The 26,970-nt window shown below is 40.5% G+C and overlaps 1 protein-coding gene across 2 annotated transcripts; it reads left to right on the forward strand.

Moving 5' to 3' along the window:
- Positions 1-7,812: 7,812 nt before the first annotated feature.
- On the forward strand, positions 7,813-26,591 carry TRNT1 (tRNA nucleotidyl transferase 1). Of its 2 annotated transcripts, none has more exons than XM_032325668.1 (8): positions 7,813-7,899; positions 8,921-9,096; positions 15,029-15,222; positions 18,586-18,724; positions 22,785-22,911; positions 24,261-24,454; positions 25,212-25,465; positions 25,648-26,591. In XM_032325668.1, the coding sequence occupies exons 2-8, from the start codon at positions 8,949-8,951 to the stop codon at positions 25,900-25,902; spliced, it is 1,311 nt and encodes a 436-aa protein (XP_032181559.1). In that variant the 5' UTR covers positions 7,813-7,899; positions 8,921-8,948; the 3' UTR covers positions 25,903-26,591. The 2 variants fall into 2 exon arrangements, with proteins under 2 accessions (XP_032181559.1, XP_032181569.1); XM_032325678.1 differs by lacking the exon at positions 7,813-7,899 and adding an exon at positions 7,906-8,448.
- The last annotated feature ends 379 nt before the right edge of the window (positions 26,592-26,970 follow it).

Here is a 26,970-nt window from a genome sequence, read left to right on the forward strand (position 1 = left end):
AATAACTTTTCAGGGACCAATTCTTTACATGCAAAGCCAGATACAGGAAATCAACCAGATGTAAAAACAAATGAACTATATAAATAATATTACTTTATTAACGTAAATTAGTATTCTGTTTCAATCAAGAGATAACTTACCTCATGCCTGGGAGTGTCAGTTGCTTTATATATGTTATCATAGCATAGCCCTATAGCTGATTTTGCAGATGAATAAACTGAAACTCAGAGAATTTAGCCCCTTTTGGTTGTGATACTCACCATAGTCACATTGCCCACAATGACAACACTTCAGTTGTGTAATTGTCATGATTATTTTAAGAGAAACAGTGTAACAACTACTTAACAGGGACTAAGTCTCCTACTTAGTGGGGGACAGGAACGTGGGTGGGGAGATGCCTTTTGAGAAACTTCCAATTATTTCAGGTTAAGTCTGAACATCATTTCCAATGGGAAGACCTCTCTGACTCTACTCTTTCTCCCAAGTGAGTGTTCATTCTGCATCTGAAACTATTTTATTTTTATCCTGTTTTGAATATTATGTTTATATCTCCGTCTCCACCACTAGATGAGAGGGCAGGTCTTAATTTGATCTAGCCTGGTTTGGTCAGAATCCATGAGAGTATTCAGTTTTAAGGAAAGAAGAGGGATTTTGTGTTGTTACAATAGGGAATTCTGTATGTTTCTCTATTTGATGGTGGAAATGCAATGCAGAACATCACAAGGAAGCTGGTTTAGACTCTTGGTTCTGATCTGAGGCTGCTGCTAAGTCAGAATCTTGAAGGTGATTATTCTCAGGCTTTACCCTTGGGCCTCTGTTCTTTTAACTATTATTGAAGTCCCATCTTTTAAAATTAATGACCCAGTATGAAATTTCAGAACAGCTAAAATTGATTTGTCTATTTACTTACCTCTTTTAAATGTAAGATAAAATTGCTTTTGTGTGTAAAATCCCCTAACACCAATGAAAATTGCGATTCTACATTTTCTGAGAAATCTCTTTATTTGTCCTCTGGGAGATCTTAAACTTTAGTTGGCTTCTATTAAACTTTTATGAGAGCAAAACGAGTGAATGACTTTTCTTTCAAAGAGGTACTTTTTGTTGTTTCGAAGAAAGAATACATTCTTGAAACAGAACATGTCTCTTAAACAAATTACTCAGTGTTGCTTACCCAAAAAAGGGGGGTGGAAGTGGGGGAAGGGTTTGTGGTTTAACCAGCTTCAAGTCCCAAATTGCAGAATATTAAAATTAGGTCAAAATTATGTTTTTTATCTGACTTGTCCAAGTATCACTTTAAATATCTTCCTCAAGGGGCTTAAAATGTTACTATAAATTCTTGTCTTTATGAGAAGCATTCTTTTCCTTTCTCTGTCCTATTTCAAAATAGAGATGCTCCTTGGAGCAGTGATGTTTTAAGACACGGATGCCATAGGTCCTGGAGTTGGGTGCTGGCAGGTGGGGTGAGGAGCTCTGATCTCAAGGTGATCACTCTGCTGTTTAATGGTTTTTACCTCTGTTTAGCCACGTGTTTTTGCTTGAAATCAGTCCCTCTGCCTAAAACCAGAACTAGGAAGAAATGGAGAAAGTATACAGCACTAAAGTCAACACAGTTAATGCCCCAAGTTGATCAACCAGTTGTTTTGTGACATGATAATCATTGGTGTTCCCATGTCTTCCTATCCCCCTAACCATGAAAGCGCACACTTGAAGGTTGCAGTAGGCTGAATAGTGCCCCCCAAAGATGTCCACCTCCTAATTCCTGGAGCTTGCAAAGATATCACCTTACATTGCTGATGTGATTAAGGTGAGACTCTTTCAATGGGGAGGTTATCCTGGATTATCTGGGGAGCTCCGTGAGCTCCGTGTAATCATTTAAGGTCCATATAAAGAGGTAGCAGGAAGGTCAGAAAGGAAAGAGGTTATGTTGCTGGCTTTGAAGATGGAGGGAGGGAAGCTCTCTCTTGAGGCTGGAAAGGACCACAAACAAAACAAACAGAGATTCTCCCCAAGTGTCTCTAGAGGGAATGCAGCCCCATGGACCCATCTGAGACTTGTGACCTCCAGAATTGGTAGGCAGTAAGTTCATGTGCAGGTCCTTCCACCCATTTTCCATGCTGCAGCCAGACTCGTCACATGAAAACACAGTAGATTTATGAAAACGCCTTCATATTACCACGAAAATGACGTTCAAGGGGCACCCTGTGGAGTGCCCAGCACTGCATGGTCTGGTCCTGCCTGCTTTTCCGGATTCATCAGCGCTCACTAGTGATTCTGAGTCGGACTGTCTGAGTTGAATTCTGCTTGTGCTCCTCACTACCTGTGTGACGTTAGACAAATTAACCTCTCTGTGCTGATGTTTTCTCATTGGAAAATACCTTATTGCTTGTTCCTGAGGATTAATAAAAATACAGTGCTTGGCCCTGTTCTAAACATACTATAAATGACTATGTAGCCTTATCATTTCTGTGAGCATTCACACATGTGACTGACAGATAGTAGACACTAAAAAAACATTGGATGGGTGTCTGGATGGAAGCAGCATTGCAGTCACAGCTGTTTGATATACTCTGTTACTTCTCTCTGATTTGCAGAGATGATTCAGTTTTAAAGGAACACAAGCAAAACTCAGAAGAACAGAGACAACTGAACATTTTGGAGCCACATTTTGGCTACTAAGTATATAAGCTTGAGTAAAAATTCTGATTCACTCAAGAAAGTTGAAAGGTGTCCACTCCTAAGGGAATTTTCAGCCAGCACTGAAGTACAGGCCAACCACGTGATAACTAACCAGCACTGATGACTAAGACCGGGTTTGTATTTACAGCAAATAATGCTAAGCTGTTTTGAATCTCATTTTCTTTACTTTGTAATAACATGTTATCTTCTAACTGTGGAATAATACTCCTGGCAGTGGTGTTTCTGTAATATGACGGAAACTGGCCCTACTCTACCAGTCCTCTCTATTTACATTTACTTGGGGGTAGATAACATAGGACGGGAATACTTCCTGTAGTAGTTCTGTGTAATAAATGTCAGTTCCGGGCGCCTGGGTAGCTCAGTGGGGTAAGCCGCTGCCTTCGGCTCAGGTCATGATCCCAGGGTCCTGGGATCGAGTCCCGCATCGGGCTCTCTGCTCTGCAGGGAGCCTGCTTCCTCCTCTCCCTCTCTCTGCCTGCCTGTCTGCCTGCTTGTGATCTCTGTCTGTCAAATAAATAAATAAAAATCTTAAAAAAAAATGTCAGTTCCTTTGCAGGTAAAATTGTATTTCCCTCGGGCTGGGTCTGCACTAAGAGGTAATAATAAACCTCTAGGGTGCAGCAGAGAGGACTTTTGCTTTGCTTTGGCTGTCCTCACCATTATCCTGGAGCTGTGGGGGATGGGGGATGGGGGGACCGGGACGAGTGGTATTCTGTCTACAGACTTCTGCTTTAGTTTAATGGCCTCCAAGTTCTTCATTCTACCTTCCTATGGAAATACTTTAATAGTTGAATTTATTTGAATAAGCATTTCTTGAGAGCCTTTTTAAATATATATTTTTAAACTTTCATGTTCTAGTTTTTGGCTAAAATATGGCAAGAAAATATTTGGTCAGTTTTTTTTTTTTTTCAGGTATAATTTACATAAAGGAAAATTTACCCTTTTTATTGTCCTGTTCATGTGTTTTGACAGACACACAGTCATGCACTCACCACCACCGTCAGGATATAGAACCATCCCATCCCCCTCAAAGTTCACTTCTGCTACTTTGTAGTGAGCCCCTCTGGCCATCTGTAGTTCGCTGTGGCAACTGGGCTGTTTTCTGACTCTATACTGTTGCCTTTTCCAGGAGTCATAAGAATAGAATCCTTAAGTCCCCTGAGTCTGGCTTTCTTTATTTTAGATCTGATACATATCAGGAGTTAACTCTTTTGTATTGCTAAGTGATATTCCTTTGTATGGATGCACTACAGTTTACTTATCCATCCATCTGTGGAAGGAAATTTGGCTTTTTTCCAAGTTTGGATGATTATCAGTAAGGCTACCATTCACATAATTTTTTTTTTTTTTTTTAAAGTGAGCTCCGTGCTGTGGGCTCACAGGACTTAAACTCACAACCCCGAGATCGAGACCTGAGCTGAGATCATGAGTCAGACACTTAACTGACTGAGGTACCCAGGGGCCCCACATGCATTTGTTAATGGAACATAAGCTTTCTTTTCTCTCAGTTAAATATCAAGCAGTAGGATTCCTGGGTTGTACATTAAGATTAGATATAACTTTATTAGAAACTGCCCAACTGTTTTCCAAAGTGATTGCAGCAGTTTGTATTCTTTTTTTTTTCCATGTGTTGAATTTTTTGTTTTATTATTATTTATTTTTTTAAATTTTTTATTTTTTATAAACATATAATATATTTTTATCCCCAGGGGTACAGGTCTGTGAATCACCAGGTTTACACACTTCACAGCACTCACCATAGCACATACCCTCCCCAATGTCCATAACCCCACCCCCCTTCTCCCAGCCCCCCTCCCCCCAGCAACCCTCAGTTTGTTTTGTGAGATTAAGAGTTACTTATGGTTTGTCTCCCTCCCAATCCCATCTTGTTTCATTTATTCTTCTCCTACCCACTTAAGCCCCCATGTTGCATCACCACTTCCTCATATCAGAGAGATCATATGATAGTTGTCTTTCTCCGCTTGACTTATTTCACTAAGCATGATACGCTCTAGTTCCATCCACATTGTCGCAAATGGCAATATTTCATTTCTTTTGATGGCTGCATAGTATTCCATTGTGTATATATATCACATCTTCTTGATCCATTCATCTGTTGATGGACATCTAGGTTCTTTCCATAGTTTGGCTATTGTGGACATTGCTGCTATAAACATTCGGGTGCACGTGCCCCTTCGGATCACTAGGTTTGTATCTTTAGGGTAAATACCCAGTAGTGCAATTGCTGGGTCATAGGGCAGTTCTATTTTCAACATTTTGAGGAACCTCCATGCTGTTTTCCAGAGTGGTTGCACCAGCTTGCATTCCCACCAACAGTGTAGGAGGGTTCCCCTTTCTCCGCATCCTCACCAGCATCTGTCATTTCCTGACTTGTTGATTTTAGCCATTCTGACTGGTGTGAGGTGATATCTCATTGTGGTTTTGATTTGTATTTCCCTGATGCCGAGTGAATATGGAGCACTTTTTCATGTGTCAGCAGTTTGTATTCTTATCAACAGTGTATGAGTTCCGGTTGATCCACATTGTCCAAAGCACTTGACATTACCAGGTTTTTGATTGAAACATTCTGATAGATATGTAATGGCATCTCATTGTGGTTTCAATTTGTATTTCCCTAGTAACTGATGATGTTGCCTGTCTTTACATGACTGGTTGCTAACCATGTAGCTTCTTCTGTTATATTTCTTTCTATATTATAATCTGTATCTCTATACTTTAAGCTCTTATTAAAAGTGAAACTTACTGGGGCATCTGGGTGGCTCACACAATTAAGTGTCTTCCTTCTGCTCAGGTCATGATACCAGAGTCCTGGGATGGAGCCCTCATCTGGCTCCCTGCCCAGTGGGGTGTCTGCTTCTCCCTCTCCTGCTCTTTCTGCTTGTGCTTCCCCTTGCTCACTCACACGTGCTCTCTCTCTGTCAAATAAACAAAATCCTTAAAAAAATTAAAACTTATTTATATTTGCTGCCACTGAATAAAAAATACATTTGTTTTTAAATTATTAAACTTGAATCCCAAGACCTTGCTAGATCCTAGCTAGATTCTAGTAGTTTTGTCGATTCTTACACAGTTATGGCATTTGAAAAGACAATGTCGCTTCTTTCCTGATTATTTTTTTCTCATGTTCATGGTATGAACTATGGTAAATATTGAAAAGAAATTGTGAAACTTGACATCTTTGGCCTGCTAGCAGGGAAAATATAGTCAGTATTTTACCATTAACTATGATGGTAGCTGTACATTTTTCATAAATGCTCTTCACCAGATTAAGGAAGTCTCCTAATCTGAGTTTTTTGAGAGTTATCATCATTAATAAGTGTGGTCTTTAAATGCCTTTTCTGTACCTATTGGGAAGCTCACACAGTTTTCTTTTTTAGTCTGCTAATATAGTGAATAACAATGACTGGTTTTCAAATGTTAAACCTATCTCGAATTCCTGGGATAAACAAAACTTGATCAAAATCCAGTTTGCTGGATTCAGTTTGCTAATATTTCATTAAATATATGTGTTTCTAGGTTCATGTGGATATTGATGTATAAATTCTTTTTTGGTTATATCTGTTTCAGGTTTGTTATTGGTGTCATGCTGGCCCCAAATAAGAGGATAATTGTTTTCCCTTCTATTTTCTGAACAAAAATTTCGCAAGATTGGTGTTATTTCTTCTCTAAGTGGTTGATAAATTTGACCACTAAAACCATCCGGGCCTGGAATTATCTTTGTGGGAAGCTGGTTGAACAAACTTCAATTACTTTAATTGTAAAGGACAATTTAGATTTTTAAATTTCATTCTGTTTGCGTTTTGAGGTCTGTTTCAAAGAATTTGTCCATTTCATCCTCAGTGTCAAATTTGTTGACATAAAATTGTCCAGAACATCTTCTCTTATCTTGTTAAAGTCTGTGTGTCTATGGGTCTATGCTCTTTCACATTGAATTCTCTGTATTTTTTTTTTTTTTTTGCTTGGACAGCCTAGTTAGGATATATGAATATATTTATTTCCATTGAATGAATATATTCATTCAATGCTTGGCCTCTGAACAGCAACTTGGAAAAATAGTCCTGTGCTTCTCAAAATGGGATACCTGGTAGCCCTGAAGATGAGAGGTGTGATCATTGGAAACCACAGAAATACTATGGCACATGAATTTTTTGGGGAAAAATTTAGGGAAATTAAAATGCTATTAAAAAGACTATACTTCTGAAAACATATGATGCAGGTTTTATTTCATTTATTTTTAGAATATTTTATTTATTTGTTTGAGAGAGAGGGAGCCTGCAGGAGCCAGAGGAGGGGAAGCTGGAAAAGCTGACTTCGTGCTGGGCAAGGCGACCATCAAAGGGCTCCATCCCAGGACCCTTGGATCATGACCTGAGCCAAAGGTAGATGCTTAATCTATTGAGCCACCCTGGTGCCCCTATTTTATTATGTTTTTAAAGATAATGGGTAAATTAATTGCAAATGTGCCTTTTTAAGGATTTAGAGCTTTACTTCTAATCCTTTGCCACTTTATTTACTCTTCTCTGCCTTGGAAACAATGAAAGAACTGAATCAAATCCAAGTTTTTCACTTTGTAGCTGCAGTAGCCTTCAGACTTGACAAAAACCAGGTGGGAAAATAAAATATGCCCCTTAATTTCAAGGAACCAGAGGGCTTAAATTTAGAAGTAGTGTGTCTGAAACCTTCTGCATAGGTCTTGACGAAGTGTCTCAGGCAAGAATAATAACATTCTCTGTGCATTCCCTGCTTGCTGGGAAGTAACATGACATGAGGGCCTGGCAACCCCCTGAAATAGGTTTTATTGACCTCATTTTACAAAGGAAAAGAGTGATACTTGTCCAAGATCACACAGGCATGAAACGCAGGTGGCCGTCTGACCACCCCAGGGCAAGAGAGAGGTGTTGGGAGATGTAGTTAAAAGAAGTAAAAGACTCCGGTGCCTCGAATTCCCCAGGAGCACCGCCTGCGGTGAAGGGTCGCTGGCTTCGGAGGCGCGGAAAAACCGCGTTCCGCTTCTAGCCCTGTCGTAGGGAGGCGGGAGGGGCGGAGAGAGTCCACTCGGGCCCCGCCCACGTCCCGCTGCGATTTCCCCATTCGCTGACGACAGACGCGCGGCGGTGACGTTAGGGCGTCCGCTGTCCGGAAGTGCGCGGGGTGGCGGCGACGGCGGCGGCTGCGGGGCTGGTGAGCGGCCGCGCAGGGAGCGTGCCGGGTGCGCGCCGCAGGGAGGGCAGCGGGGCCATGAGAGAGGCTAGCCTTCTCTGGCGCGGAGCCGCTTGGTGGGGGGAGGGTGCGAGCCGGGGGCGGTGAGAGGCGTGCTCTCCACTGCGGAACCGAGCTCGACGTGCAGGTCGTGGGGCCGCGTCCCTGCCACGTTCCAGTGACCGCAGGCTGAATCATAGGGCTTCCCCGGGCGCTTTCCGTTCTTTGTGGCCGGGCCCCCGGGGCTCTCACTAAGGGTGTTCGGTCTGGCACCTGGTGTGAGGGGCGGGACACGCCACTTCAAGGCCTGGGTCCTCAGCGGGTTTTTCTGATCTGAGGCGGAGTTGGAAGCACTCTGTTTTCTTCCCCACGTGGTCTGGGCGGGGAGGACGCGTCTCGCCCCCTGGTGGGAAACGCGGCTTTTTGAAACGGGCTTCCCACGGAAGGCAGTGGCTCCCTAGTGGCTTGGGTAGGGGCCACTTGAAATCTTGCTGGTCCCTCACGGAGACCCACTTCACATGGAGAGTGTGGGTGAGACTCAGGCGCCGGCAGGACGGGAAGGAATGGTGATTGAGAAAAAAGCGGGCGGGAAGACAAGTCTTGGGAAAATGTTTTAGTGCCTAGGAAAATGCCCTTGGGACATAATCTTCGGTGCCAGTGGGGAAGGACAGTGACAAACATGTGATTGTGCCGTGTTTTGAGTTTCCTTTTCTGCAACCCCTGGTCTTGGCAGTCTGTTCTCTCCTGAAGCTTTGACTGAAACCCATCGCTCCAGAGAGTAACAGTGAAATGCGTAACGCGACTCTAGCAGTAAGTGCTTCCGGAGTACAAGACTGCATCGCCAGCCACAAGCCTAGATCTGGTCTCAGATTGTCACTGGTTTCAGTGTTTTCATCTGAACAGGAGACGAGGGTCTCCCCGCTGTTACATAGAATTGCAGTATATTCCTCTGTTTTCCTTCCCTTGTAAATTTCATTATCGCACCTGCGTGTTTGTCTTGTAGATGTGCGGTTGGTGACTCTGCCCCCCAGATGCTGAGGTGCCTGAATCCCTGGCGCGGGCCATTACTGAGCTGTAGTTGGAGTAGGCTGTGCCTTTTCAAGCAGTATCTATTTACAATGAAGCTGCAGTCTCCAGAATTCCAGTCACTGTTCACAGAAGGATTGAAGAGTCTGACAGGTGAGAGATGAGGGTGCTTTCTTCCATTGGAAATGGAAGAAATGGAGGCTTAATGTGTTTTAGCCAACACTCAGGGCTGTTTTTGTTTTTGTTTTGCTGTTGAGCTAATCAAAGAAAGGTTTACTGTAGGCAATCTAAAACTATAGCCAGACATGAGAGAGTCAGTCAGTGACTTCAGTTAAAAAGCATGGTTCTTTTGTATCTTATGCTGACTACTTTAAAGATACATTACAGAATTGGGCCTACTAACTTCATGAGTAAATTCTTTTTTTTTTCTTGTTTTGTGGATGAGGAAAGAGGCTTAAGGACATGCCAAATTTTTTATAATAACTAGAGAGCTATGCAGTCTGCTTTCAGTACCTAGCTTGTAACTACCAAGCTATATGTCCTTCCTGATCCTAAATGCCTTCTGAGTGAACTGAAGGCAGAAGGAAATAGGAGTCTCCTCCCTTTGTGCCCATGCCAGACTTACTGGAAGGGGCACAGGAAATGACCTAAGCTAAGTCCCTGATTACAGCAGCTTCATGTTGCTTGCCACAGTCTTACCATTCCTTATTTAGGCCCTCAGTATCAGCTGTGCTGTTGCTGAAGCAGCCACACAATTGCATTTCCAAGCCAGTGGTATTTTATGGACCCTTCAGAAATACATAAAGGTATTTGTGTTTAGAAACATGACTGGTACAGTGGCAACCCAGGCTGTGCATTAGGTTCACCTGGGGAGCTTTAAAATACGTAGATGCTGGGGTCCCACCCTGACCTACCGGACTGGAATCTCTGGGGAGGATGGCATCTATAAATTTTTATAAGAACTCTACTCCATTAATTCTGATGCACAGAAGGTGGAGGAACCATGGCATTAAATTGACTTTCCTTGTATGAGTTTATTCCCAGAGCTACTTTTCTATTCCTGAATTTAGATGCTTTTTTAGATACATGTCAGAGGTTTGTGGTCCAGAACTTGTTGATTCATACAGATTCTTCATGTGGTTTTGAAGTGGAGGGTCTAAAGCTGATACTTGATGCTGAGTTGTCATTACAGTGAAAAATGCTAGAAACTCCAGTCCACTAGAAGTACCAGTCACATGTGCAATGTATACTTTTCTAGTAACCACATTCAAGGTAGAAAGAATTGGGTGAAATTAATTTTAATAATTATTTTTGCATAGCATTTCATTTTATCACTTAAGATACCATCATTTAAATATAAATTTATGTAAACATTATTATTGAGCTGTTACACATTTTTCCTTGCAAGTCCTTGAAATCTAGAGGTTAGCGCATCCGACCATCTTTAATTCAGACTCGCTACATTTCAGGTGCTCAGATCAGTAACTACATATGCCTACTGTTTGAACAGAACAAGTTGAGAAGCTTCAAATCTGAGTTGGATTCAAGCTTGTTCTTTCTTTATATGCCTTTCCCAGCTCCTAATCTTCTCATCTTCAGTTGCAAGAGGCCTCTTGGAGTAAAGGTGCCAAATGCTTGGATGTAGGTAATTAACTGTTAGTGGCCTGTTTCAGGTCCTTCTGCATTTTTCTTTTGGAAACAAGGCTCTGGATATTGATTGCCATAGGTTTTGAACATCTTTTATTTTAACCATTTTCATTTGGCTTACTAACCCTTACCTCAAGAGTGGAGTTGTCTCTACCTTAAGAGGTGAAATCCTATGGATTTAGAGACTCAGTATGGTGGGAAGATACAGATCTCTTTACCGCAGGGTCTTGTCCTCCAAAGCCAGGCAAATGGTAGCGTGGACATATTCTAAAGTTGACTTTTTTTAGGGTAGAGCGGAAGTGGCAAGAATGGAATCTTTAAGCGCAAAGCTCATCAGTTAGAAAATCACATAGTTGGTTTTACCTGGTTTTTGCTACTTTCTAAGACTTGCGTATTCTGGTAAAACAAGGTGTTCTGCATGAAAACAATTCACACACACACACACACACACACACACACACAATGGCTATTGTGTGGTGATGCTATGCAGTTGAATACTATACTGGTTCTCGAATCCTAGTAGCTGCTTTGCCACATGTGAAATTAGTTCCCAGCATGCAAGACTTAGGGAAGCTAAGAGAGTGGATTATCTGTACACTGTATAGGATTTTATAAGTTGTCAGTTTATTTCTTGTAATTTATTTTTCCTTTTGCTTGAGGACAGCATCGTAGAGGCATGCTAGGGGCATAGGAGATTTTTTCCCCTTTCTATACATGAGACTGAACTTCAGACATCGTTTGGACAAGCCAGGGCTTCTTCGGCCACTTGGCTGTGGTGTGTAAGAAATGCTGGGCATTAGCATTCAGCGGTTAGCTTTTAACTGCTTTGGTATGTGCTGTCATGAAGCCATCATAGTTACTTTGGGGACAGTAGGAACACCTGATCACTCTTCAAGTTTGGGAGCTCCTGGAAACATGAAGAACAGATCATTTCTTTTTTGGTAGTGGTAGTCATGACATGAAATGGTTCTTCTCATTTTAGTTTTACTTTCTGCATCCCCTGCCTCCAAAACTTAAAATTCAAAATTATAAAGGGAAGAAGTTAATGAAAATTAGATTGAAAAGTAAATTAAAAAAAAAGACAATCATAGAAGTTTTCTGACATAATATCCTTTTGATTGCTGATGATAATAATTACAAAGGTTTACTATTAATAGTTTGGAATGATGAGATTATGCATTTCTTAAGTCTCAGGCTTACATTTACAATTAAATTTAGCTGTACTAGGTATTTTTCTGAGTATATCATTGGAATGTGGATTTCTGTGAGATTGCAGATACCAGTAATTGAGGAAAAAGCTTGATAATTCCTACTCTTCTAGGTCTGCATTATTTACAGTTTTTATGGCTGTTCCACACAGGCACATACATATGCCTTAATATGCCTTTCTCAGTTGTATTATAATGTTAGAATTGTGAGTTTTTTGGAAATAGTTATCCATTTCTGTGTGGCTAATCAAAATGATGAATAGATTACTTTGAATTTTGGATCTCTTTGTGTAATGCAGTTAATTATTAGGTGACTTTGAACTTAGAATTTTATTTTAGTTGAGTTAGCATGAGACTCTTAAAACAGAGGTTATCTTGTATTCAGTCTTGACCTTCTTTATCCTGTTAAACTAGGTTCAAGTGAATGTAAGACTTACTCATTTTTTGCATTTCACAATAGTTTCCTACTGTAGTGAAGGAAGAAAATCTTTGAAGAATACGCTTTCCAGTGAGGTCACTCTGATCTATTTATGTTTTTTGAAGTGGGGATATCACAGTTAGGTTCTGTCATGAGCCGTGTTGGTGTAAAGATGGGTGAGATAGGTATTCTACCCTGAGACTGAACAGGTAATTTTAATATAATTAGTATGCATAAAAAATAGGCTTCTGGGGGTGCCTGGGTGGCTCAGTGGGTTAAAGTCTCTGCTTCTGCTCAGGTCATGATCCCAGGGTCCTGGGATCAAGCCCCCCATCGGGCTCTCTGCTCAGCAGGGACCCTGCTTCCCTTCCTCTCTCTCTGCCTGCCTCTCTGCTACTTGTGATCTCTGTCTGTCAAATAAATAAATAAAATCTTTAAAAAAAAAAAGGCTTCTGTAGTAGCTTAGAAGAGATTAATTTCAGTCTACCATTAGGACATTAGGAGAGGCTTCCTAACCTGAATCACAAAAGATGAGTAAGGATAAGCTAGATGAGTGTTTTTCTCATTGTGGATAGTTACCTACTAGTGGACCGTAAAGTTAGTTGGGTGGTCATGACCAGCATTAGAAAAACAGAGGAAAAGAGGGTGGAATCGATGAGATTGTGTGGTATGAAGTAACAGTATTTCCTGAAAGTTCGGTTTAGGTATGGGTGACTGACATGCAAAATGTCTTTCTGGTGTGAGTTGTGCACCAAGGCATTTCATGGCCAGCTGTTCGCTAGGTGAGTAAGTTGGGAAGGTGTTTGGGTGAAGTGACCTGTGCAAGCGAAGTTAGGGAAACTACAGGAAGAGTTTGAGGGTAAAGCGTGATGCAGAGATTAGTGAGAGGAGACAGAAGTGGGTCAGGAAGCCCTGGTATAATGTTCTGCAGAAATGTGGATATTGTGCTGGGAGTAGTTAGAGCAACAGTGGCATGGCCTAATGAAGCGAGTGATTTAGAACCCTCTGTCTAGACGGTGGAAGCGGGATTTCAGGGGGCTGGTGTAGCACTCCTGTTCAGGAAGGAGACGATGAAGCCCTGAACTAGGGAAAAATGAGGATAGAGTCCAGAAACATTTTGGCAGTCCTTAATTTACTGGTCATGGACCTCTATAAATCTCATGAAAACTGGAGTAACACACATGGCTTTTTTTTGTTGTTGTTTTGTTTTGTTTTTCTGACTACCATACATGGTTTTTATATTTTAAGAGATCATGAACCCTATATGAAAGAACCCTTACTAGAGACAGAGTCAGTAGGACTTGAGTAGAAATGTGGAATGAGAGGAAATGAACACATACTCTTGGACAGGACTTAGGGTGGTCTGGGACAGCTAAAAATTTAAGGCCAGAAGGTGAAGGGAGGGAGCCTTTGTTACTTAGTAACAGATCATTTTAGGTAGTCTCCAGAGTTGGGCTGAAGGTTTAGGAAGAACAGGAAGAGGATGAACAAGCACAGATTACGGGTAGGGATGGAGGTTAACATACTGGCTTGTGATTAGGGATGACAGAACTCTGATGTATTTCCCTCAGTGCTCAGGTCAGTGCCCTCCAGCTAGAGACCAGGTGAGTTATTAGTCCTTTCAGTGAGGGAGAATACTGACCATGGAGAACGTTGGAGTATCTCAGCCGAAGGTTTTTAGAAAGGACTTCTTGTAGGTCTGTGCTTGTATTCTGTGTTGGGGCAGGTGTAAGATGTACAGTTTTCCTGTGGGTTTGGTGGTATCAGGACGCAAGGATAAATCTGTGATGGGTATCTTGATTCTTGCCTAGAAGGTGAGAACACGGCTCTCTGCTTTCTCACCTTTTAGGTGAGAAGATGAGAACACAGCTCTATGATCTGTTAACCGATGGGTAAATAAGTCACACATATCAATTGTCATAAGGTGGTGTCCGTGACAGTGTTCATGTCTCCTGTGTTCAGACATGATTACTAGTTGTCTTCTTTTAACCAATCTGTCATGGTCACCGAGCTTGTCTGACGTGGATGTTCTCTGACATTGTGTTCAACAGGAGAACAGCAGGGCCCGACTGTGGGTGCCAGGCCAGTTTGTGGCAATACCAAGGCTCAGGGGGTTGTATAAGGCCAGTTCCTGGATGTCATTCTCCCTGGGTGCCATATGCTGTCCTTTGGTCGTGAGTAATTAACAGTGGACTTTGTCTTCTCTAGTACCTAGAGGAGTCCGTTCTGGGTCTCCTGTACTGGGGCCCTCACAGTAGTTTTAGATTTCCTGTGGTTTTTCTAGAGCTCAGAGAGGAGCAGAAATAAACATTGTATGCAGATTAGTTCTTGATGGATTCTTAGCGGTAACATCATCACACCTGGGGCGATAGACTAATGTTTGACCATGTCATAGTTTCATGCATGAACATTGTAGCCGCAGCATCAATACACAAAGGGAAATATGTGTAAGAACACCTCAAATTTCTGAAGTATGCACAGATACTTGGCGAAAAAGCAGAATTGTTCACTTTTTGGTTGTAATTAAAATGTGTATCGGTGACCTGGGGGGGTTGTGGAAGGTGATTCAGAAGATAATTCCGAATTATAATCTGAATGTGGCAAGAAAAACAATCTGCAAATTCCCGGCTCTCAGAGTTGTGAGAGGCATTCTATTCTAGGTAAGTCAACTTCATTTCTGTGGGCCTTATTCTAATTTTTATATGGAAAGGCGCAGTTAAATAATTTCTGCTCTTCCTAATAGATTGGAAAAACCTTGTACTTCTGTAATTTGTAAATAAATTGAAGTAAAAAATATTCTTTCTCCTTTCAGAATTATTTGTCAAAGAAAATCACGAGTTAAGAATAGCAGGAGGAGCAGTGAGGGATTTATTAAACGGAGTCAAGCCTCAAGATGTGGACTTCGCTACCACTGCGACCCCTGCTCAAATGAAGGACATGTTTCAGGCCGCGGGTATTCGTATGATAAACAACAAAGGAGAAAAGCATGGAACGATTACTGCCAGGGTGAGTGGAAGGTTTGACAGCAGTTACGTTGTCTTTTTTGTAATTTTTAAAAGTTTTCCGTGTTTGTTTGTGTTTATTTGTTTGTTTGTTTAGTTTTAAAAAGCAAGTGACAAAAAACTACTAAAAATGTGTCGGTCTCTCCTCCCTCGTACACCCTGCATCCTCCTTTGCTACAGCTACTTTCCATCCGTTTTGATTGTACTAAGAAAGTCGTTTCTATGCTGCAGTGTTGGTCTTTGCTTCACATTTCCCAGTTACGTGCTGACTTGCTGCCCGGGAGAGTCGCACTATGCTTGGACCGTCGTGTCTGGTCGAATTCGTGTTCATTGTTTTCACTTAGGACTGTATTGCTTACAGCTGGATTATGAAGTGCATCGTGCCTGCATGTCTTTCTCAGGTGATTTTGCTTTTCCCTGCACTTGGCAGCATTTTTCTTTTCTGTAGCTCTCTGTGGGCCACTAATTCATTCCTGTACTCTGTAAAGTTCCTATCAGTAGCCGAAACCCATCAAGTTTCAGTTCCCATGTTTTGAGACACCTCACCTGGCGCCTTCTCTTTTCTCACATGTGTGTGCTGTGGGCCAGCTCAGCATTCCTCACCCTGAGATTGGCCGGCACCAGATCCTGGGAATTTCCTGGCCTCTTCCTTGTTAGACTTCCTGGTTCTCAAGTCCTATGTGATAATTTTTCTTGTTTTCTTTCTTTCTTTGTTTATTTGCTTGTTTATTTATTTATTTATGACTCTCATTTTAATCATCTGAAACCTGAAAAAGTCTTGCATGTCTGCAGATATTTTTATTTTACCTTCACACTGGTCTAATTGTTTTATTGGCTGTGGAATTCCAGGCTGGCGATCATTTTCACTCAGAAATGGAAAGCCTTTGTTTCCCACCTGCCAGTGCTGCCTCTGGGAAGTCGGAGCTCATTCCGATTTCTCCTCAGAGACCAGAGCCCCTCCACCCCTTTTAGGAAGACTTTGTGATCTTTTTAGGTAGTGTTAATAATTTGAGATGTTGTGCTTTGGTTTGGATGTGCTTTTGCATCAGGGACACTTAGTGAGCCTTTTTGTGATCCTCTTGTAATTCTGTCCCCTTTGCTCAGGGTCTTCACCTTTGGAATCTACTGTGATGTTGGATGTTGGACCACGGGGACTGATCTCCTGGTTTTATTTTTTGTCTCCTATTTTATATTTATTTAAGGATTTTTAAAATTCTTTTGAGAGAGGATGAGCACAAGCAGTGGGGAGGGATAGAAGAAGAGGGAGAAACAGACTCCCTGTTGTGCTCAGAGTCTTAGGGGCTTGATCCCAGGACCCTGAGATCATGATCTGAGCTGAAGTCAGTCACTTAACTGACTGAGCCACTCAGGCGTCCCTCTCCTATTTTATATTCGTATCTTTATTTTACTTTCCAAGAGATTGCCTTAACTTCGTCATCCAGTCTCTTACGTTTGTAGCCTTTGCTATTAACATTTTTTTTTTTTTTAAGATTTTATTTATTTATTCGACAGAGAGAGATCACAAGTAGGCAGAGAGGCAGGCAGACAGAGAGAGGAGGAAGCAGGCTCCCTACTAAGGAGAGAGCCCGATGCGGGGCTCGATCCTAGGACACCGGGGTCATGACTTGAGCTGAAGGCAGAAGCTTTAACCCTCTGAGCCACCCAGGCGCCCCTATTTTTAACATTTTTAAGAGGGGTTTCTCAGAATATTTCTTTTGAAAACTTCCTCTCTTCTTGTTTCAGATGCATTATCTTACTTCCTTTAGTTATAGTTACTTTGACACTGTCTCTCTTTCCTCTGAGCTTTTTCTGTCTTTCCTGTTGGCTTTCCTTAAATGGGTTTGGTTCTCTTCTTAAGTTTGGGTGAGCCTTTGGTGTTTGTAAAGTGACTTGAGAACTTTACTGTAATTTTGTGTAGGAAATGTCAGCCAATTAGTTATGGAATCACCAATTTAGTATCAGCAGGCCTTTCATTAGGGGAAATCCGGGGAATCCTTGAGTGCCATTCAGGTTAGAACAAGCCAGGTTATTAGCATTTGAGAAACCAAGAGGGGAAAGAGAATGAGGGTCTTGTTGATTTTTTTTTCACTTTATCTTGTTTTCATTGTGGTACTTCACTCCTACCATCATCTGTATCTGGTGTCCCAAATTGTGACTATTTATAGTTCAGTCTTTCTGCTGAGTTAATCTGTGGTTCTCTGCCTGGATAAGGGAGACATTCCAGGGGTCTGTTTCCTATAGGGATTTTCAGTCTTCCGTATTTCAAATCCTTTTCTTACTACTTACCTTTAGAGAAAAGTTGTGCTTCAAATTCTTGAGTTCTAGAACCCTGTAGTGAGCTCTAACTTGTTTCCAGAAAAGAAATGAGATTGAGAGGAGTTCTAGAACAGACTTAAAGTGATCATTATTAGCTTTCAGTTCCTATTGAGGAGATTCCAAATTCCTCAGTGGCATGTAAAAACCTTTGGTGTCTACCCCTAAATGCTAACATGCTATTTGTCAGCAGTACTTCTTGTGCATATATCCCTCTTTCTCTCCATATGCCTTTGGTCATCTTTTCTCTTCATTGAAATACTCTTTCCACATGTGCATGTGCAGATCCTACTTAGTTTTCTTTCTCTCTTTCTTTTTTTAAAGATTATTTATTTATTTGAGAGAATGAGGGAGAGAGAGAGAGCATGAGAGGGGGGAGGGTCAGGAGGAGAAGCAGACTCCCGCTGAGCGGGGAGCTCGGTGTAGGACTCTATCCTGGGACTCCAGGATCATGACTTGAGCTGAAGGCAGCTGCCCAACCACCTGAGCCACCCCGGCACCTACTAGTTTTCAGGGCTCAGCATATATGTCATCTGTCCTGAAGCTACTCAGCTTTTGCCAGCTGGAGCTCATCTCTCTTCCCATGATAAATATATTACTTTATTTCAACATCATTGATGGTTACCAGTAAAAGAATTGCAGAAGGTTTTAGTGGTTCATATTTCTTCTTCTATCAGTCCTTTGCTCAGTGGTATTTGTTGTAAATTGAATTCAGCTCTTTGCAAACTGGAGCCATTAACTATTTCAGAGTAGCCTAATTGGAAATGAAGAATTGGAGTACACTGTTTTGAGGGCCTCTTCCATTCTCTGTCACAACATTTGTTAGAGTTGTCATTTTTTCTTAATGTCAGACTCATCCTTTTTAATTGAGATGGATTTATTTGTTAAAAAATATTCTTTGGATCTACTTGAATATTGTGGGTTTCTTTCTGTTTCAGAATACATGTGCACTAGGTGACTTTTAAAAGAAAGAAGATACACATGTCAGGACTCATTTTTTTTTTCAACTCATCCAGTGATACTTAAAAACTAATTAAAAAACATTTCATTACAGCTTCATGAAGAAAATTTTGAAATTACTACACTGCGGATTGATGTTGTCACTGATGGAAGACATGCTGAGGTAGAATTCACAACTGATTGGCAAAAAGATGCTGAACGCAGAGATCTCACTATAAATTCCATGTTTTTAGGTAATATCTGGAGATAATGTTTTAATCTAATCTTTCTGAAAGCCGTCTTTTTTTTTTTTTTTTGTAAAGATTATTTATGTGAGAGAGAGCAGTGTGACGTACAGAGGGCAAAAAAGAGAGAATCCCAAGCTGAGTCTGTTCTGGGTGAGGTGCCCATTGCGGGGTACAATCCCACGACCCCAAGATCATGACCTGAGCAGAAACCAAGAGTTGGATGCCTAACTGACTGTACCACCCAGGTGCCGCTGAAAGCCTCCTTTTCAAGTGAATCTGCATCCTAGAAATGTTCTCCAACCTGAGAGGTTGCATTAGTTTCATCTGAGAGTGTAGCATATGGGTTAAAAGATGAGTCAAGAGCCAGAGTCCTGGGTTCAGATTCTGACTCTGCCTCACTGGCTGTAAACTGAGGATGCTAATATCTGCTTCCTTTGCAAGGCTGTCATGAGGATTAAAGGTGTTAATAATGTTAGGTCTTTAGAACAGTGCCTGGCACATGTACACATTCTGTGTCCACTTACTAATTGCATCTAAAAATGGTTAACATTTTAGGTAAGAAAAATGCACCCACATACATTCCCCCATATCATTCTCCATTGCTCTGTCTTTCGTGCATGCCCACCCTAGGCTTTCTTTCCTCTTTTCTGGTGCCCACGGCCACACTTATGAATGACCTCAGCATCTTTATTGTTGCTGTGCCTAGACACAAGGTCAGATTCTTTCATAGCATTGCATTTTATGAATCACCTGTAATCAGAGTTGGCATGCAAGAGAAAACCCATTTATTATCTCAACATGATTTTTTTTTTATTAAAAAATTTGAGATTCATAATAGGTGAATTAAGTTAGTGCTTTATTGAAGCGTTATTTTTTGTCCTTTAAATTGTAGTCAAGCCCTTTGTGTTTAAGACTTTGGATTAGAAAAGAGAGCTGAAGCAGCCACTCTTCATAACATAGTTGTGGCAACTGTAATAGTGAAAGGATGAAGGACAGGTTCCTTGCTACCCAAAAGTATCCTGTGTTAGTAACCACTTTCACGTTGAAGATGGTATAAGGTGTGGAAACGATTACTCTGTCATCACAATGAAAATCCTCTTCCAGATTTCTTTCGGTTAGCAGAAACAGGTATTAATATAGGTCTTTTATAAAGGGGATGTGGCCTTAAATGAACTTGAAGACAGTGGGGGAAAACCTGTAAATAGGATTTGCTTCATGGGATGGAGAAGGGGGTTGTATGCCAAGATGGGCATCTCTTGCTAACTGCATTAATGATGCGTTTCTAGAGCAGCTACTAGGTTCTCCGTTACTTGATACACTTTATCGCATTGAACTGTCAGAAAAACTTCATTTCGTATTAAATCCATTTGATGAGGAAATAGGCTGAGATTTTAAGGAGCTTAGCTCAAGTCACAGACTGCCATGATTGGAACTTGGATTTCCAAAGACTAGGTGATTAAGGACCAGAGGAAGCCCAGTTGGGGCAGTGTTTTCTCTCATTATGTGACCAAACTGCATATGTTTATTTCATCTTAGCTCATTCTCACTAAGGGTGAACTGCTCCAGCTAGTGCAGTGTATGAAATTTGCTAACTGGCTTTTCCTAAGCATATCTAACTAAAAGAGAGAAGCTCATATTCCTTTCCAGTATACTGCTTGATAGAAATAAAAACTATTCTTAGTGCTACTACTGTTTTCTAACATTTGCTGAGCCCTTATAATGTGCCAGGCACTGGCACAAGCACATCACAGAAATTTAATCTTCCCAGCATCCCTATGACGCACATACTGCTGTTTAACCCACAGTAATTGGCTTAAAGTCGTGCAGCTGGTAGATTGCAGAATTAGGATTCCAACTTAAGCATCCTGGCTCCGGAGGTCACATTCTTAACCACGACATTATTCTTAGCAGCTCAACTTTATTTCTTATTTTTATGCACCATATTTTGAAAGTGCTATTCAAAGCAAGAAACAAAGTGCACACTGATAGGATATTCTCACTAACTTTAACTTTCAACCCATTTTTCTGTCCAGGCTTTTTTCAAGCCTTACTGGATGAAGCATTACGAGTTCTGGCATTTCTGGTTACTTTGCTTCTCGAACCTTGCTCCTGTCTTATCTTTTTTTTTTTTTAAAGACTTATTTATTTATTTATTTGACAGACAGAGATCACAAGTAGACAGAGAGGGAGAAGAGAGGAAGCAGGCTTGCTGCTGAGCAGAGAGCCTGATGCGGAGCTCGATCCCAGGACCCTGAGATCATGACCTGAGCTGAAGGCAGAGGCTTTAACCCACTGAGCCACCCAGGTGCCCCTGTTTTTTGTTTTTTAATTTCCTGCAAAAAAAAAATTTTTTTTTCACTGAAAATGACTTTAGTACTTCCATGCTCAGCAGGGAGAGTCCAGTCTTATCATTAAGAAACAGATATACCACATATAGTTGCTACTTTGTAATCATATTTTTGCCTATTTCCTCTCCACCCTCCCTTTTTCTGTTCTTTCTTTGAATTTGGAGCCTTTTAAGTTTGCTATACATATCAAGATGCCATATAAATCAGTTTGGGAAGTGTTAAGCCTGAGCTTACTAGTATTCTGCATTTGGGTTATCAAAGAGCATTGAATTTGAAACAGAATTCAGTTGCGTAGTTGTTTTTCAGTAGTAGTGGCAGTATCTCTTGGGATCACCAACCTCCCCACCTGGATGGTTGAATGGTGTGGAGAGGGAGAGGATCTTACACAGAACCTTGAGCAGACACCGAGCTAAGTGCAGAGCCACGGGGGCTAGATTCCACAACTCCAAGATTGTGACCTGAGCTTTAACCAACTGAGCCGCCCAGGTGCTCCAAAAAAATCTGCATTTTTGAAGGTTTTTATGTCTCCTTAGGATATTTTTAGCTAATTCTTCTATTTATATATGGTATTTTGTTTATAAGAGCTTTTTGTGTATTAGGGAAGTTAGGTATTTGATTCTGTATTGACTTAAATATTTTTCTCAGTATGTCAGTTATTTTATGCTTTTCATTATGATGGTTCTTGCCATGCAGACATACTTGATGCTTAGGTGGTTGGATTGTTTCTTTTAAGGTTCTGGTGTGGTGTGGTGTGGTGTGATGTGGTGTGTGTGTGTGTTTTCTTGGTAAAGCCCCAAGTAGACTAAAATCTGCATATTAATTTTTGACCCCCCCCCCACTTAATTACTAATACCCTACTATTGGTAGGAAGCTTTACTGGTAACAGAAACAATTGATTAGTACAAACTTTGTGTGTTGTATGCATTATACACACTGCTTTCTTACTATAAAGCAATCTAGACAAAAGAAAATGTTAGGAAAAATTAAGAGAAAAAACATCTATAGTCTTGTTAAAAAAAGAAAACAAAACACAAACACACGTGAGTGCGCTCGTGCACACCTGGGTGGCTTAGTTGGTTAAATGTGTTGTCTTTAACTCAGGTCATGATCCCGGCATCCTGGGATCAAGCCCTGAATTGGGCTCCCTGCTCAGCAGGAAGCCTGCTTCTCCCCACCACCTCCCTCAACCCCCCAGTCCTGCCCATTGTGCTCATCTTGTTCTCTCCAATAAATAAATATAATCTTTAGGAAAAAAGAAATTTACCTCTCAGTGAGCCCATAGAGTGCAAACCTGTGTTTAAGAATTAACTCTATATTTTGAAAGGGTTCCCCCATTCTAACATCATAAATTCTTCCCCCCCTATGGTTTATTGTTTAGTTCTTCCAGATTCTTTTTGCTATTTATTTTTTTTCCAGATTATTTGATTCTTCTTGTTTATTTTCCCATATTAACTTGAAAATCAGCTTGTTTGGTGTCTCCACACCAATTCATTTCACTTCTGGGTATTACCTTTTTAGTTGCTGTTGTGAATACAGCCTTTTATTTCATTATGTCTTCATTTGATAGTGGGTATTTATGAATGGTGTTCATGCCTGTATTTTAACTTTGTAACTCTTCACTTAGTTTTTACCGTTTGTAATAGTTTTTAAAAGAGAATTTTATTTTCCAGCTCCTATTTGCTAACAGTGATCTCTCCCTTTTTTTTTTTAATGAATAGGTTTTGATGGTACCTTATTTGACTACTTCAATGGTTATGAAGATTTAAAAAATAAGAAAGTTAGATTTGTTGGACATGCTAAACAGAGGATACAAGAAGATTATCTTCGAATTTTAAGATATTTCCGGTAAAAATTTTTAAAAAATACTTCAATAATACAGATTTTAATATCCCAGAGCACAATTCCAATCATGTGAAATGCGCAGGTCACAGTACAACATGGAGACATCCCAAATATCTGTCTCTGATAGACTGATTAGTAAACTCTGACCTGTGAGATAGTACTTTGATATTTCCTATTATTTTTTCCCCCAAAACACAGATACTCCATTCTGTGATGGTCTTGTATAAAATTCAGCTTTAAATCATTTTTTAAATGTCCATTTTTTTTTCTTGCACTGATCATTCATTACATAGATAAGTATTTACCGTAGGCCAGCCACTTGCTGGGTGCTTTGAATATGGAGGAATGAGTGCCTTTGCCTTTATATGGCTTACAGTTTTAGGTGGTCATGGGTAACTCTTAGATGAGCTTGCTAAAAGCATGAAATAAATTTGGATGGTGTTGTGGGTAGCGCTGATTTTTAAACTCTGAGCTGTAATCCTTTTTAAAAATGATTCTGACTGGCTAGTTTATGTCTAGTATTTTTCACTGGTTAGGATCATATTTAGAATATTTTGTAATGGAGCCTACATACGTTGTCAGTAAATGCTTGTCCTTTATTTATTTAATTTTACTTATTTATTGGAGTGAGAGGGAGAGAGAAGCAGACTCCTTTGCTGAGCAGGGAGTCTGACTTGGGGCTCCATCCCAGGACCCTGGGATCATGGCCTGATCCAGAAGCAGATGGTTAACTGACCAAGCCACCCAGGCACCCCAGTGCTGTTCCCTTAAATTTGAGTACTTGTAACACTCTTGAAGATAACAGAACACAGACTGACATCCATAGTTAGTCATTTAATCTACATTATTAATGAACTGAATTTTAAAGATGAGTGTTAGTAGAGGCATACGTTAAGGCTTCCAGTTCCGAGATTGCTAGAAATACACTCTGTGCAGCTAGATCAGTCCTATTTGAAACTCTTCATTCAAAGTACCGATGGGCACAGACAAGGAAGCTTTGTACACACTGTTCCATTGATGGCATTCCAGGCTTTCCAAGAGTGTTCTGCATTATTCCTCCAGTAAGGGTACCAGTTTTAGGAAGTACATTTGATGGCCATTCTAAATGTCTCAGTCATTGATTTGGAAATGAAAGTGAGCAGAGGGTTCTAGTTCATGCTAGTTTAAATTTTATTGGCTCCGGGAGCAAAAAGGTAAGGAATTAAACAGATGTCTAAAGCCCCTCTTAAACCTAAATCATCTGTGTTGTCTCATATTAGATGTATAGAATAGTACCAGTAAAATGCAAAATGAGATTTTTCTGGTGATATGCCAACATAGAGGTAACATGGCATGAGAATTTTGTTTTGCAGGTTTTACGGGAGAATTGTAGACAAACCTGGTGACCATGATCCTGAGACGTTGGAAGCAATTGCAGAAAATGCAAAAGGCTTGGCTGGAATATCAGGAGAGAGGATTTGGGTTGAACTGAAAAAAATTCTTATTGGTAACCATGTAAATCATTTGATTCACCTCATCTATGACCTTGATGTGGCTCCTTACATAGGTGAGAGCCAAGTTATAAAGTATTTGAATTTCTCACAGTGAAACATCTGGTTTAAAATTTCATAGGGAAAAATGTTTGACTAATACAAAAGGAGAAATGCAGTATTTTAAAATAAGATAAACTTTGGGGTTAGGGGTGGGACACAGTGGCCTTCTGTGTCAGACCTGGTTTTGGATGATGCTTTGCCACATATCAGCTCTGTGGTTTGAATTAGTTCCTTGATTATTAGTTGCTGAATCTAAAAAAGGGGTGTGAAGGTAACAGCATCTGTCTAAGAGAAGGGATGAAAGATTCAGTGAGTTAATACATGTAGAGCACTTAAAGAGTGACATACATAGAAATTAATAAATATATTCAGAAAGAACAGTGATCTATGCTGAAGCACACTTCAGAAACTTGGGGGTATGTCAAATACAGTTTTTGAATGGTAGTAGAGGTGGGTGGATGGTCTGTGAGAGTAGATCAGTGAGCAGTCATCTCTTCCAAGTCTGACACCACCACCACTGCCTCCGGACCTCTGGATGTAGTTCATTAATAGAAACTCATGTGTTAGGACTCTTTAGGTTTTGGGGACACTATGGGAGGGAACAGCAGCAGTGTTTATCAGTAGTTAACCTTTAAGATGGAGCATCAGACTGAACCGGTGAGTTCTAGTGACAGGGCATTTTCTATACTATAACCGTGGTTGGTTGAGGATATGAGTGTGTTTTATTAAATTTACTGTAAAAATTGGTGAAAAATTTTTTTGTCTTTCCAGGCTTACCTACTAATGCAAGTTTGGAAGAATTTAACAAAGTTAGTAAAAATGTTGATGGTTTTTCACCAAAGCCAATGACTCTCTTGGCCTCATTATTCAAAGTACAGGATGATGTCACAAAATTGGATTTGAGGTTGAAGATTTCAAAAGAAGAGAAGAACCTTGGCATATTCATAGTTAAAAACAGGAAAGACTTAGTTAAAGCAACAGATAGTTCAGAGCCACTGAAACCCTATCAAGACTACATTATAGATGTAAGTATATACAGGCTTGGTCAGAACTAATTATTAACACTAAGACCCACAGTGTGTTCTGTGGATTTCATTTACTGTAAATGAAAAATTTCACCTTGGTTATTTATTTGCATTTTAGGATAGGATCAATAGCAAGCATTCTAACGTGTGGCTGGAAGTAAATGTCTGATTTTGGCTCTTAGGCTAGGGAATCTGATGCAACCACCCGCGTATGTGAGCTCCTGAAGTACCAGGGAGAGCATGGTCTTCTGCAGCAGATGCAGCAGTGGTGCGTTCCTCCATTTCCTGTAAGTGGGCATGACATCAGAAAAGTGGGCATTTCTTCAGGAAAAGAAATCGGGGCTCTGCTGCAGCAGTTGAGAGAACAGTGGAAAAAAAGCGGCTACCAAATGGAGAAAGATGAACTCCTAAGTTACATAAAGAAGAGTGAAAATTGATGAGAGCTGGCCTCAATAGCAGAAAATTTGGGGTAAGGTTAGATTTTCTTCTCTCCTCCTCAGTGAGATTTAAGAGACTTGAATATGTAGGCGAAAGAAAGCCAGCTTGGACCAGCTTAGAGGACCTTTTCAGATTAACAGAGGTCTTCTGTGGTGAGTTTCAGGCAGTAAACTCAAGTCTACCTCCTCTTAATCTCATTTATATCCTTGAACCTTGTGATTCTTTTGGAATAACTCCTGCTGTAATAGTATAGTTGGCTTCCCCTGTCTTCATCTGTCTAGGCGTCCCCTCTCCCCCACCCCAGGGCCCCTCTCCCCCACCCCAGGGTAACGCATTACTGATCTTCAGAAGTGCTGTCTTTAAGAAAGAAGTGTTTGATGTTTGCCGTTGAAATAACTACATTATTTTACCATTGTCTTTAAGTGTTAATTCTTACTTGAATTTCAAAATAAAATTGTGTTTAAAGTAGCTAATAAAATATCCTGTATAAAATTATAAAGACCAGGTATGTCCCTGGTGGTTGGCATTCATACACCCAAAACTTGTTCTAGCAGTCTCTAAGTTTTAGTACGTAGTCCATATCGTCCTTTGTTAACAACGATTTCTTTAGGCATACTAGGCCTGAGAAAGACTGGCTTGACAGTTACACTTGAGCCTTTTATTTTAATAAACATTCCCTTTGGAATTGGAAGATAAATGTGTTTATGTGGTATATGACAGTATACATCAGATTTATATACGGCAATAGCACTCCTATACCCTCAGCCATTAATTTTTTTCACAAATTAAAAAGATATGGCCTACATTAAAACATCCATGACCAGACTTGTATGTATGCTTTTTAAAGGCTTGAGCCCCATATGCTTTCAGTAGGTAAAGGGGTTTACAGTGCCAAGTATTATTTCAGCTGTTACATTCTGACATTTTATAATTGATTTTACTTTTTGTGTAGCCAGTCCTAGCATCTCTGTCCCTTGTGGGGACAAGTTAGTAATTTAAGTCTCACTAAAATCAGAGAATCTATATTTCTAAATAGAAGTATGTAGAGAGAGAGAGGTATTTCAGAG

This window comes from Mustela erminea, chromosome 1 (genome assembly GCF_009829155.1).
Source record: "Mustela erminea isolate mMusErm1 chromosome 1, mMusErm1.Pri, whole genome shotgun sequence".
Classification (NCBI taxonomy): Eukaryota; Metazoa; Chordata; class Mammalia; order Carnivora; family Mustelidae; genus Mustela; species Mustela erminea.

Coding starts and splice junctions, on each gene's coding strand:
- TRNT1 (XM_032325668.1), top strand. CDS start 8,949: ATGCTGAGGTGCCTGAATCCCTGGCGCGGGCCATTACTGAGCTGTAGT. Junction 15,223..18,585: donor ATGGAACGATTACTGCCAGG/GTGAGTGGAAGG, acceptor ATTTCATTACAG/CTTCATGAAGAAAATTTTGA. Junction 18,725..22,784: donor TATAAATTCCATGTTTTTAG/GTAATATCTGGA, acceptor TTTAATGAATAG/GTTTTGATGGTACCTTATTT.